Genomic DNA, 14,097 nt, shown 5'->3' with positions numbered 1-14,097 from the left:
AAGATGCGTTAAACGTCCTGATTTCTACCTCTTGTGCAATTAATTCATAGTAGCAAAACAACAACAAAAAAGCCCTCATTAATATGGCTGCCTTGTAGTTTTAAGTATAAACTGGCATTTTAAATTGGCCTAAAAAAACAAAACAACAATACATTGATTGGACACAAAAAAAAGATTCAGGCTGGCAGACACTAAATCGTATATTTCCAAGCAGTGTTTCAAGTGTATTTTAGTTGTAATGTAATGTAATATTTACAGGAACTATGTAAATAGGAAGGAGGGGGGAAAGTAAGTTCTGGTAAGACCTAAAAAAATCATGAATTTTTTTAAAAACTCAAAGTCCAATACTGTCAGATACTAACCGAAGTGCTAATGCTTTCTAATATTACTGGTGACTCATGCTTCCTGTATTACCGTACCGAGTTTAAAAAATAAGTATTTGCTGAAATTGTAGAGGTGCTGGAAGCCATTCTGTTTGGTTGTGGTGGTGGTTACATGCCTTCTTGGATTTGTCAAAACTCATAGCTCTCTACACCAAAAAGAATAAATTATGTTGTTCGTAATTCTGTTAAAATAAATAAAAATTCCAACTGATCTACCGGGAAAGATTTCCATGTAAACAAGATGAGAGGGTTTTTGCTTTCGCTCTCGCCTCGCCTTCTTCTCCTCTGCCTGGGACCCTCATGCTTCCCAGTGCTCCCCGCATGTACTTTAGCCCCCTAGGGTGTGAGCAAGCTCCACCTCCCCCCTCCGAACCTGGGGCTCAAAGTGGTGCAAAGATGGAAGGCCATGCCCGGAGGGAGACTGTCCTCCCACAAGCACCATCTTGCCCCCGGGGCTCCCACTCTTCGGTTGCTATTTTTGATTCTGACCAGTTTGTTTCTGAAAATATGAATTACCCACATCACATGATCACAAGCAATCAAGGGCAACCCAGAAACTTTCCACAAACAGAACACATCAGACTGTGGCTTCTTTTTTACTCCAGAGTTTGGGAAACAGCCCTGGCTGGTTTGGCTCAGTGAAGAGAGTGTCAGTCCTCAGGCTGAAGCGGTCATGGGTTCGATTCTGGTCAAGGGCATGCACCTCATAAATCATTTGCAGGCGCAATCCCCTACAACTAACCAATGGTCCTCCCTCACATAGATGTCTCTCTCTGTCTCTCCCCCTCCCTTCCACTCTCTCTAAAAATCAATGGAAAAATATCCTCAGGTGAGGATTAACAACAACAATAAAAAAAAAAAAATAAGAAAATGAAATTTGGGAATATTTTTTTTTTCCTGATTTATCTGAGCACCCAACAAGTGATTTTTAGAGTAAAAACACAATAGCTGTATACAAGAGAAAAAAGGAGTCTTAAGAATGACTGATTTCAACCTGAAAGGACAATGAATGGGAAGTACACCCTAAAAATAATCATTAAATCTAAACTCATGCTAATTTCAGGGCTAGTGGTTTGAAGTACTATTTCCTGATCCCAGCTCCTATTATCAACTTACCTGTTAAACTACATCTTGATGACTGCCACATTTTAAGGACTATTAGCCAACCCCACTAATTCTCTCAGATTTCAGCTTAATCACTTACAGATTGTTAACAAATGATATTGTACCAAAAGGAGTGAGATTTAATATATCAGTGAATTAAATCATACCAAATTATATCCAGTAGACGTTATTACTATCTATATAATAAAAGGCTAATATGTAAATAGACCAAACAGCGGAACAACCGAATAACCGGTCACTATGACATGCGCTGACCACCAGGGGGCGTGCGCAGAACATGGTGGGCATTAGCCGTGGCTGGATGGTGGAGCATGTGAGTGAGGGCACCAGACCAAGGCAGGGCACCAGTCACTGTCATCAGGGTGGTTACTGAAAATTCTTTGCTCCCGTGCGTTGCAATCCCACCCAATCCAGCACTTACACCTATTGCCAGCGCTGGCCCCACTTTCACCCACTGCTGGTTCCTGACACTGGCCGAGATTGCTTGGTACCATCAGTGGTTCTCCTCTTCCCCCTGCTCCTGAGGGGCAATCGGGGCCAGCAGCCACCTCTCGAATCGACTGCTGGCGACAGCCCCGCTTGCACCCACTGCCTGTGCCAGAGCCACCACTTGCACCCACTGCTGGCACTGGCCCCACTTGGAGCCACCGCTCAAACCTGCTGCTGGCACCTGGCACCAGTCCCGATTGCTTGGGGCTGGCAATGGGTGCAGTGGCAGCTACCAGCCCGATCGCTTCTGAGGGCTTCTCCACCTCCCCTGCTCCTGAGGGGCAATCAGGGCAGCAGCTGCCTGCCATTCACAACCACTGACAGGGCCGGCCCCCTCCCACCTGCTGCTGGTGCTAGCCCCAATTGCTCTATGCCGTCAGCAGGTGTGAGCCAGGCCAGCACCATCAGCAAGTGCACTGGGCCCCGAGTTACTACTAATAGCTAACGGGCTTGAGTACTCACTTTACCAGTCTCGGAGATGTTAAGTCATTAGCCCAAGACCACACAGCAATGAAGCAGTAGAGCGAAAATTCAAACCTTGGCATGAATATTTAACACTTCTGCTGTGCTCCACATGGCCACCTGCCTACACTGAGCCGAGTCAAGTTCTGGCAGGCTTTATTGAGTGTCTGCTGAGAACCTCCCAGCACAAAATACTGAATGGGAGGTAGGAATTGGCATGAGGAAAAGACAAACCAAGTGCTTCTCTCCAAAAATCCTACCTAAAATATAAAAATTAAGTATTGTGACGGAGAGAGAGATGAATAAATGAAGCACAGGGAATTTTTAGGGCAGTGAAATTATTCTGTATGATAGTGTAATGGCAACTACATGACATTATATATCTGTCAAAACCATAGAATGTACAACACAAAGAGTGAACCCTAATGAAAACTATGGACTTAAGTTAATAATAGTGTATCCATATTCATTCATCAATTGTAAAAATGTACCACACTAACGCAAACATTCAAAACAGAGAAAAAGGTTGTGGGGATGAAGAAAAGGGTATATAGGAACCCTATAATGTCTGCTGCTTTTTTCTATAAACCTAAAACTTCTCTAAAAAATAATCTAGGAATTAGAATTAAAAAAAAAAAAAAATCAAGTGTTATTAGGTAAGTCCCAAAAGGACCCAAAACTATATGGAAAAAAAGAGGTTGAGGACATAGTTACCTTTTGAGAACAATTTAAACATGCACTGATGTTAGGAAAAACACTTGTTCTAGATAGGAGCAATATGAACAAAGGCAAAAAGTCCCACAAGTTAGCAAACAATAGGTTATGGATGGAACATTCTAGTGGCAGCATATCAAACTGCAATGTCAGACCGAGGTCAGATTTCGGAAGTAGCTGGGCATCACTGAAGGTTCTAGAGAAGGGGTGTGGCATAAGCAGAATAGTAAAAGAATGCCTATGGCAGGGGCAAATGTGATCAAAGAGAATAGGAGAGAACAAACACAAGGTGACTGGAGAGAACCTTTGAGCTGCAAGAATTCTTAAAACATGCAATACCTGACTATTTAGTCAGGAGCACTGACCTTTTTCCCTTAGATTGTCAAATAAAAAAATGACAATAACCAACACAATAGCTATCCAGTGAATCAAAATCCACTGTCAGATCAACAAAGAATATATTTCTGGTGTGCCAGGGAATTTTAGTAATTCGTGTATGTGTGCCATGAGATGAAAAAGGTTGAAAATTGCTGGGATAGAAAGGTTGCTTTACCATAATTGTCTAGGAATGAGGTAGTAAGGTTTTAAATAGCACAGTGCAGTAGCTGTCCTTAAGGGACACATGGGTGATTACAGAGGAAAAATCTACCAGGACCTCAAAACTGGTTCGTACATGGGAAGCATGAGAGGCAGGGGTCAAAGGTGACTGCGGTTTCAAGGCTGGGTGACCACAGAAAAGGCCATATACTCAGCCTAAATAAGAATACAGAGGTTGCCAGGGTTCAGGGACATGGGAGTTTGGAGCTCAAGAGAGCAAGGGTTTTTTAGGTGAAGCAGATTATTAGAGCAAGGATTTTTAGGCAAAGCAGATTATTCATTATCAGTTCATTGGTTTAAAATGTTAAGTATCTTTTTAAAAGAATAAAATCTGATTTTAATCCAACACAACCACTCTGTGAAGGGTTGTCGCTGACCTGAAAGGAAACAGTTTACCCCAGAAAAACAATCAAGAAAAGGGATATGCGTGTGCTGTTTCTAATGCAAAGACATATACTCAACATTAGTTTTCAAGGTTAAAAAAGTAAAAATAAATTCTCTGAACATTATCTCCCCTATTTTCTGATTTAAAAAGGCATTCAGAAGGTAGAGAAATGTTGATACATCTCGGAAGACATGCAGATCTGGTCATGTTTGGAATTTGTGAAACATCTTGAACTACTTTTCAGAGTCCAGCAAATTCAGAACTAATTTTGCCAAAGATTTTTCCTTAATTTAAAAACCAATGTGTCCTTTAAAAAAAAAAACAAAAAAAAACACACACACACACAAAAAAAAACATAATCCTTTTGGTTTGGATTTATAACATTTAACTTATCCACAGGACTTCTCCTCATAACAGTGGCTGACATTTGCTAAGATCTCACCACGTGAGGTGCTGTTAGGATAGTACCGGCAATGATTGCCTCATAATCTTCCTGGAGCTGATGAAGTGGGTGGAACTCTTTACCTTGGTAAGTAGGTGAAGAAACCAAGACCGTGGGAAGGTAATGTCCCCGGCTCACAGAACTAATCCTGGGTGTTGCCAGAACTCAATCCAAAGCTTTCAGACATCAAAGCCGGTGGGTGCTCCTAACCAGGACCCTACAGAGTGAAACCTATTTTATCTGACAGCCCTTTCCATCCAACTGTCACATGCCAGGAAATGGGATGTGGCAAGAAAAAAAAAAAAAAAAAAGGACTGAACACCTAAAGGGACAAGAAACCAAAAACTCAAAACCTACTGTCTATATGGTATGAACTACAACAGAACTAAGCCTTCTTACTCCCAGCCTGGAGGCCAACAGAAATCACCATCACAATGAACAACTGTGTATTAGGCAGTTTGAAAGCAAATCAGAAGTTCAAGGAGAAACAAAGTATTATGTTCTTACTGTTTACAGATCATTCATACCACTTTCCCCTTACAATCCTTAAAAAAAAAAAAAGCCCCTGGCTAGGTGGTTCAATTGATGGGAGAGTCATCCATCATCCCGTACACCAAAAGCTTGCAGGTTCAATCCCAGTCAGGGCACATTCCTAAACCCGGGATTGAATCCTAAACTGATCTGAATGCAGGTGGGAGGCAGCCAATTGATGTTTCTCTTTCACATTAACATTTCTTTCACATCAATGTTTCTCTCTCTCTCTCTCTCTCTCTCTCTCTCTCTCTCTCAAAATCAATAAAAATGTATCCTCAGGTGAGGATTAGAAAGAAAAAAAAAACTCAAAAATTTTTAAGCAGAGAAAATCCAAGTCCTTCTTTGAAAGAATCAAAATGAACAGGGCAGTTCCTCTCTGTTATTAATCTATCAACTTTGGTTTCATGTTGCATTATGACAATCCTTTCAGCTGTCTATCACTTTAAGTTGATAGTTCCCAATAACTTTCAGATCTGATAAAAGATATCCAAGACCATGGCCTACATGCTGTTTATTATTATTTTCCTTCTTTCTATTGTAAAAGAAATCATAAATAACAAATATGAGACAGAGCGAGGAGAGTGAGGAGGCTGAGTCTGGCTCCAGCTCTCACAGCCATTGCAGTGCACTGAGCTCCACAGAGACCGCCCAGGCAAGTGCGAGCCGGGTACTGGTCAACTCTGTGCCCACTGAGTAAAAGTCACTAAACATGGCCAACGGAGGTGCTAAAAAACCAAGAGGCAAAATGTCATCGTTTGCTTTCTTTGTGCAAACTTGCGGGAAGGAGCACAAAAAACAGCACCCAGATGCTTTCGTCAACCTTTGAGAGTCTTCAGAAGTGCTCAGAGACGTGGAAGACCGTGTCTGCTAAGACAGAGGAAAATGTGAAGGCAACATAGCAAAGGAGGACAAGGCCTGTTATGAAGCAAATGAAAATGTACATTCCCTCAAGGAGAAACAAAAAGAAGTTCAAGGATCCCCCAATGTCATCAAGGCCTCCTTTGGCCTTTTTCTTGTTTTGTGCTGAGGATCGCCCAAAAATCAAAGGAGAGCATCCCGGCCTGTCCATTGGTGATGCTGCCAAGAAGCTGGGAGAGATGAGGAATCCCACCGCTGCAGGTAACAAGCAGCCCGGCGAAAAGAAGCCCGCTAAGATGAAGGAGAAATACGGAAAAGAGACTGCTGCATGGCGAGTTAAAGGAGAGCCTGATGCAGCAAAAAGAGAGTCATCAAGGCTGAAAAAAAGCAAGAAAAAGAAGGATGAGGAGGAGGAGGAAGGTGAAGATGAAGAAGATGATGACCAAGACTAAGGTGGCTCTGGTGCAGTTTTTTTCTTGTCTATAAAGCATTTAACCACCCCCCTGCCCCCCCCCCCCATACTCATTCACTCCTTTTAAAGAAAAAAAAACAAAACGGACATGTAAGGTTGTGTAAGATTTGTTTTTAAACTGTACAGTATCTTTTCTTGTATAGTTAGCACACGACCAAATGTGTCTTCAGATAGCCCTGTCCTGGCGATATTTTCAATAGGCATTAACCTTGCCTGATATGGGGGTTGTAAATTGGCATGGAAATTTAAACCAGGTTCTGTACTGTTGCCCAGACAAATTAATTATATATGGGGATGGTAGTTCTTTCACCTTCAGTTTTCTCTGATACAACTTCTATGAAATAATTGTTGTTCTGTTAACTGAATACCAGAGTCTGTAGGTGAAAAAAAATTACAGCTGTTTTGCCAACATTCTGAATGCTACTGATTAAGTACAATTGAAATAAAAAATATCAGCTTACTCCTTCAAAATATATCCATAGGCTAAAAATGAGACAGAGCACTTCAAACTGAAAAGTCAATATTTACAAGACATTGGAGAAAATTTTATAGGATAATGTTTAAAGGATCCATATTAAAAATCTTTTATACCTTATAAAACACAACATGTAGCTTAGAAATCTGTACCAGAAACAGATTATTAAGGCATTTTACTTATAAGATTGGGGTATTACCAGATTTTTTTAAGTAACCAATAACACTAAACATCTTACTGTGCACTTTATATGTAAAAGACACCATTTTAGATTCCAAAAATGGCCACTTAATCACAATCGTACTTAAACATACAGAAAATCAAATGTCTTCTCTTTTGTCACTTATCCTCAATAAATAACAGTAAAGCTTAAAATCTAACTATGGCACATCAATCACACATTTTGGTTTCTGAGTAAGAGTACTAAATGCTTTATATACAAAACTCAAATGTGTCTTCTTTTTTTTTTTCCATAGAAAACTTGGAACATAGTTTTTGTGTTATTTTAAAGTTCACTGTTAAGAGGCAAATGGTTACTTAAAATGCTGTTCAAGGTTTTTGAACCATACCTTTTGGTTCTGTGTGTTTAAACAAAACTCTGTATGAATGTTATTCTAGAGCAGATACTTAGTTGAGAAAAGAAAGAAAACAGATCTGTAAGGACATGCATTGGAATGTGCATGTTTGGCTGGAAAGCTCACAATCAGGTACAAACTTCAGCACAATAAAGGCTGGGAAGTTAATTAAGTCAACCTAACACAGCACCAATAACAAACGTTTTTGTTTGCTGTATTTTCATCATGAAATTGTGGATAGGAGAGAAAATTCATACAATACATTTGTTTGGTTCTTGGTGCCGACTTCATTTTTCATAGCTCAATCATAAATTACTGAATTTCAGAGCTTTGTGAAGGAAGCCTAAGAACCTCCTGGCAACTAGCAACCAGAACTACCTCTATCGGATCCAAACCATTTTCATTTCCTTTTTGTGAATAATCTTATTACAGGAATCCAAGCACTTCTGAGATGTCTGGAGGCGGGGGGGGGGGGGGGGGGGGGGGGGGAGGGGGGGGAGAGACAGAAAGGGAGACAGAGGCAAACAGATGGATGGACCAATGTCCATGGCAATGGCAGCCGCCAGCCAGCGACACACACAGTATGTCAACCTTTGAAAGTCCCCTCCCATGAGCTCTAAAACCCAAACGGGGCACAGACCCAAAGCCCACACACTAGCTGTGGGTCACACATCTGGGTGCAGAGGAAAGTTTGCACTAGGTAGAAGCTTGCAGACAAAGAAAAGGCTGGGCTACCCCATCCCATGAGCATAACGCTTAAGCTGTAAAGAGACTGAGCTAGTTAGATGAAACCTGCCTAGGACTCTGTTAAAAAGGTCACTGAATCGCTTACCTAAAACAATCACAGAGATAAGAGATTTATATTCCTTTATTTTACTTTTCCCATCACCAAATTCCTTTGCTGTTATTTTTTTAACTTTCCAGGAGGGTTGCAATTCATGCTTAAAAACAAAACTATCTTTCTTTTATTTAGATTGGGTCTTTACATCATCCGAATATAAAAAGCAGTAAATCCTTTAGAAGAAACAGGAACACTGAAAAAATGGCAAGAATTGCCAGGATGCCCTCACTGGTTTGGTTTGGCTCAGTGGCTAGAGCACGGCCTGCGGACTGAAGGGTCCCAGGTTCAATTCCGGTCAAGGGCGTGTACCTTGGTTGCAGGCACATCCCCAGGAGGGAGTGTGCAGGTGGCAGCTGAATCGATGTTTCTAACTCTTTATCCCTCTCCCTTCCTCTCTGTAAAAAAAATCAATAAAATGTATTTAAAAAAAAAAAAAGAATTACTAGGAGTTCTAGGACAGCTATCCTTTATGTAAGTGCCCTGCAAACATGACTAAAGAGCATTTGCCGCCAATAGGGATAGGGTTTACACCCCTTTGGGAGGGCATGTGTGTTTCAAGGGTACAGACTGGTCAAGGGGGAAGCCAGTGGCATGGGATTCAGAAACCAGTTCTGTGGTTAGTTCAGACTATTGGGCTAACTTTATAAAACATAACTGCTCCTTCTTTGGCTAATGCTTGTGAGTGCTTTCCTGGCTGCCCCAGGACTGCTGGGCTAATCCTGTTCCTCGTCACCCTACACGGGTTCCTAATGGCAACCCCTGCCCAGAGTGGCTGAAGACCATGGCGGCAGCACCAAACACGTCCTGAGGAAGTGTGTGGGTGCAGGAGTGGCAGAAGCCACAGCACCTTCAGGAGAGCAGACCGCTGCTGTTCCTCTGCTGAAATTCACAGGAAGAACAGTGGTTCAGAGGGGCTGCCCATTCCACGTCCCCCACCCACTCACACTCCTTCCTTCTCACCTGTTCCCTCACACATCCACACACCCTCATGCACACTCACACTCAATGCACATTCACACTCACTCACATAAGTTATAAGGATAACCAAGCCAGCGCAAGAGAGAAAAGGGTGCTTGCATTCCCAGTGGAAGGTATTTGATCTTCTATGAAACAATAAGCTTTCAGGTTATTATCGTATATTATTATGATGAATATTTTATACAGACATTTTAGATCTTTTCCTGATGTGGGTCTCTCTGTAAGTATAATGACCAGGCCAAAGGGTAAAAATAGTGTTGTGCTTCTTTTTAAAAAAAACATGATTTTATTGATTTCACAGAGGAAGAGAGTGGGAGAGAGAGACAGAAACATCAATAATGAGAAAAATCATTGATCAGCTGCCTCCCGCACCTGCAGCCTACAACCTGGATATGTGCCCTTAATTGGAATCAAACCTGGGGCTCTTCAGTCCACAGGCCAATGCTCTGTCCACGGAGCCAAACCAGCTAGGGCTGACATGCCTTCTTTATTATATTTTAGCAGGGACTGTTTCTGGGCTATTTTATTCAATTAATCCATCTTGTTGCTTTTAGGCTGTTGTCTTACTGGGTTTGATTTGTCTCCCCACCCCACCCCCACTCCCAGCCCCTTTTTCCTTCCTGTTCCCTTTCAGCATACTGTTTTGATAACTGTGGTCCTTTAGTATGTTTCAATATCTTTTAGGGCCAGTTCCACCTCAGTTCTTTCTTCTGAATTTTTTCCCTTATTCTTGCTTTTTCTATTCTGTGGGATCCCTTAACACAACCTACTTGGTTCAGGGCCCACTCAGTGTCCGGTTTCTGAAGAAAGCCACACACTAAAATGAAGAGAGACTGGAAAAGAGTTAATTTGGAAAAATGGGGGGGCAGGCGGGAGTCAACCTCGAGTGGGAAGATTACAACTGGGCTCTGGCCTTGCTATCCTTTTTATTGAAGCTATGGGATCCACCCATTACCCTTAAGCAGCTTTGGGAAACACCCATAGCCCTTAGGCAGGTAATAAGCAGATTATCATATCAGTAAGGATTTACATGATTACAAGATGGGGAAAGTTGCCTCAGGTACCCTTGTCTCAATTAGATAGGGAATAGTTGGCTCTGACCTTTCAGAGCTTCAAGGTTGACCAGCCTTTTACATCTTTCTATTAGTGAGACAATGATTGGTTTCAGGCACTATTCCTCCACATGCGTGTTAGAATTGTCTTGAATTTAGCAGAAAGGACTCGTATTATTTATATTTTATAGTGGCAGCAAAAAAATCTAGTGCCGGCCTTGACAGGGACACTTATGACTATACATAATTTTTATTTATTTATTATATTTGTAAATTATACTTACATTGAAATTTTAAAAAATATGTTACAATACTATTTTGCCGTTCTATGACAATTTTTGTTGCTCCAAATAGACGACATTTTTAATCAAGAACCCACCCAACCCCCCTTTCCCGGTCAATGGTGTCCAGCTTTACCAATGTTAAAATCTGGTCACCTTACCCATAGCACATGTGTGTGAGCCAGACTAGCCTGATCAGATAGGGTCCTCAGAGCAAGAGAGGAGCTTATGAACAGCCCCAAAATTAGCCCCAAAGTCAGATTTCTAAGCCTGAGGAGAGGATCAAATCCACCCTAGGACGGGCTCCAATAATAGGCTTAGGGAGTTCCGCCCTAAGGAGGAGCTGGGCTGACTACATATAAAAGGGCTCACATAGTGCGGTCAACACTATCTCCTGTCTCATTCTGGCCTCTCCTTCCTCAGAGAGCAGCTCTTCCAGATTGCAACCTGCAAGGCCTGCTGGACCCAGACTCTACTGAGAACAGAACTGAGAGGATTTCAGCCTCTTGGAAGATGGTCAGAACTACCATGGCTCCTTGGGCCCAGGTGAAAAAGGCCGAGCCCAACCCAGATGAGTACATCAGAGGCATCACCAGCCGACAGCCCCCCACAGATGGAAAAGGAAAAGAGCCCAACAAAAGTAAGTGCCGCTCATCCAACCCCAAGGGGCCTCTTGTGGGCACCCCAAGAGGGGCCGGGCTGATCCCCCGCCTTTCTCCTTGACCTTTGTTGTTTGTTTGGCCAGGTGTCGCAGGGACCACGAAAACCAAGATTGAGCTTCAGCCATACCACTCCACCGCCACCCAGAGGGAGGAGCCCACCCACGTCGAAGACCCCTGGGACCTGCCCGAGCTTCAGCCTGAGGGGACCAAGTGGTCAGAGAGAGACACCAAAGGGAAGATTCTGTCCATCCTGAAAGGGGTCGGGAGGCTCCTTCTGCTCCTGGGCTTCCTCTACCTGTTCGTGTGCTCCTTGGATGTTCTCAGCAGTGCCTTCCAGCTGGTTGGAGGGAAAATGGCTGGGACGTTCTTCAGCAACAACTCCATCATGTCCAACCCCCTGGCGGGACTGATGATCGGGGTGCTGGTGACTGCCTTGGTGCAGAGCTCCAGCACCTCCACCTCCATCCTTGTCAGCATGGTGGCCTCCTCACTGCTGTCGGTGCGGACTGCCATCCCCTTCGTCATGGGAGCCAACATCGGGACCTCGATCACCAACACCCTGGTGGCGCTCATGCAGGTCGGAGACCGGGATGTGTTCAGAAGGGCTTTTGCAGGGGCCACCATCCACGACTTCTTCAACTGGCTCTCCGTGCTGGTGCTCCTGCCCGTGGAGGTCTCCACCCACTACCTGGAGGCCCTGACCAACCTGATAGTGGACTCCTTCAACTTCCAAAGTGGAGAAGATGCCCCGGAACTGCTGAAGGTTATCACGAAACCCCTCACAAAGCTAATTATCCAGCTGGATAAGAAGGTTATCAACCAGGTTGCCGTGAACGACCCAGCAGCTAAGAACAAGAGTCTGATCAAGATTTGGTGCAAAACGTTGACCCGCGTGACCCAGATGAATGTCACCGTCCCCTCGATCCAGAACTGCACCTCGCCCGACCTCTGTTGGACAGACGGTTTTCACACCTGGACCATCAAGAACGTGACCAGCCAGGAGAATATCGCCCAGTGCCAGCACCTCTTTGTGAATGCCAACCTCCTAGATGTGGTTGTTGGCATCCTCCTTCTGATCACCTCCCTGGCGGTGCTCTGTGGCTGTCTGCTCATGATCGTCAAGCTCCTGTCCTCTGTGCTTAAGGGGCAAGTAGCTGTTGTCATCAAGAAGACCATCAACACGGATTTCCCTTTCCCCTTTTCCTGGCTGACTGGCTACCTGGCTATCCTAGTGGGGGCAGGCATGACCTTCGTCGTGCAGAGCAGCTCGGTGTTCACGTCTACTCTGACCCCACTGATTGCTGTGGGTGTGATCAGTATTGAGAGGGCGTACCCACTCACGCTGGGGGCCAACATCGGCACCACCACCACCGCTATCATGGCCGCCTTGGCCAGTCCAGGCAAGACCTTGAAGAGCTCGCTCCAGATCGCCCTGTGCCACTTTTTCTTCAACATCACGGGGATCCTTCTGTGGTACCCAATCCCGTTCAGCCGCCTGCCCATCCGCCTGGCCAAGGGACTGGGCGACATCTCAGCCAAGTACCGCTGGTTTGCCGTCTTCTACCTGGTCACCTTGTTCTTCCTGTTCCCGCTGTCCGTGTTCGGCCTCTCGCTGGCTGGCTGGCCGGCGCTGGTGGGGATAGGAGTGCCCAGCATCCTCGTGATCCTTCTAGTGCTGCTGCTCAAGCTCCTGCAGGCCCACTGCCCCCGCGTCCTGCCCGAGGTGTTCCAGACCTGGAGCTTCCTGCCCCTGTGCCTGCGCTCGCTGAAGCCCTGGGACGCTGCCATCTCCCTGGCCACCGGCTGTTGCATGAGGAACTGCTGCTGCTGCCGCTGCAGCAAGTGCTGCCAGGAGCCGGAGGAGGAGGAGGAGGAGGAGGAGGACACCCAGATCAAGTTCCCCGAGTCCTTTGGTACCATCTCCGTGGTCGTGGAGGCCCCAGAAGCCCCAGAAGGTGTCACCAAGTCTAAGGTGAACAGATTGTAACATTGGTAAATCCGGACACCATTGATGGGGGTGGAGGGTGTTCTTGATTGAAAATTTGGTCTATGTGGAGCAACAGAAATTGTCATAGAACGCAAAAATAGTATTGTAACATATTTTTTTAAATGTCAACATAAGTACTGTTTACAAATATAAATAAAAATTATGTATAGTATTATTTTATTGTTTTGCATTCGTTGTTTAAAAGGTCATGAAGTGTTTCACAAGAATTTGTAAAATTATATTTCACATATAAAATGGTTTTCAATGTCTCAACACTTAATTGTGATTTCTCTGATGTCCACACTTTATTAACTGTAGGAGAAAAAAAAACGCTTTCAGTCTCAGCATTAGTTCCTGGTAAGGACAGTGCATATTCCTCATTTCTAATAACTGATCAACAATATGAACTTTGATAATCAGTTCTCAACAATTATTTGTCATTATTAAAGTTTAACATAAAATTAACAAAAATAATATAAAACTCATATCTTGTCTAAATAGCCACATGGCAGCCGAAAACCCTATATTCCCTTCCCATCCTCCTGCAGTTCCCTAGCTTTGTGTGCATTCTTTCCAAAAATAGGGACTTTTTTAAAACTCTGCGAGACACGGGACAAATTGTTAAAAATCGGGACTGTCCCCCCAAGAGCCAGACGTCTTGTCACCTTACCCAAGTCCCAAGAGGACACCCTGAACACAAACACCACCTCCAGCCTCACTGCCTTGTAGGGGCTGCCCTGAGGCAGGAGGAGGGCCCCCAAGTCTCCCTTGCTCCCTCCTAGGTT

The 14,097-nt window shown here is 44.1% G+C and overlaps 2 protein-coding genes and 1 pseudogene across 7 annotated transcripts in view; 2 read left to right on the top strand and 1 right to left on the bottom strand.

Moving 5' to 3' along the window:
- The window catches only part of GLI3 (GLI family zinc finger 3), a 255,205-nt gene that overhangs the window by 223,269 nt on the left and 17,839 nt on the right, over window positions 1-14,097 (bottom strand). The window lies entirely within an intron of this gene.
- On the top strand, window positions 5,825-6,441 carry LOC311629285 (high mobility group protein B1-like; annotated as a pseudogene). The gene has a single exon. The product of its transcript is annotated as a high mobility group protein B1-like (transcript).
- LOC311629284 (sodium-dependent phosphate transport protein 2B-like) lies at window positions 11,177-13,312 on the top strand (the record flags this gene model as incomplete). The annotated part of the gene is made up of 2 exons (XM_084897274.1): window positions 11,177-11,303; window positions 11,409-13,312. 2 exons carry the CDS (start codon window positions 11,177-11,179, stop codon window positions 13,310-13,312), a joined length of 2,031 nt encoding a protein of 676 aa, XP_084753400.1.

The sequence above is a fragment of the Pipistrellus hanaki genome (assembly GCF_964339955.1).
Source record: "Pipistrellus hanaki genome assembly, chromosome: 10".
Taxonomy (NCBI): Eukaryota; Metazoa; Chordata; class Mammalia; order Chiroptera; family Vespertilionidae; genus Pipistrellus; species Pipistrellus hanaki.
This window is presented reverse-complemented; position numbering and strand designations above follow the sequence as displayed.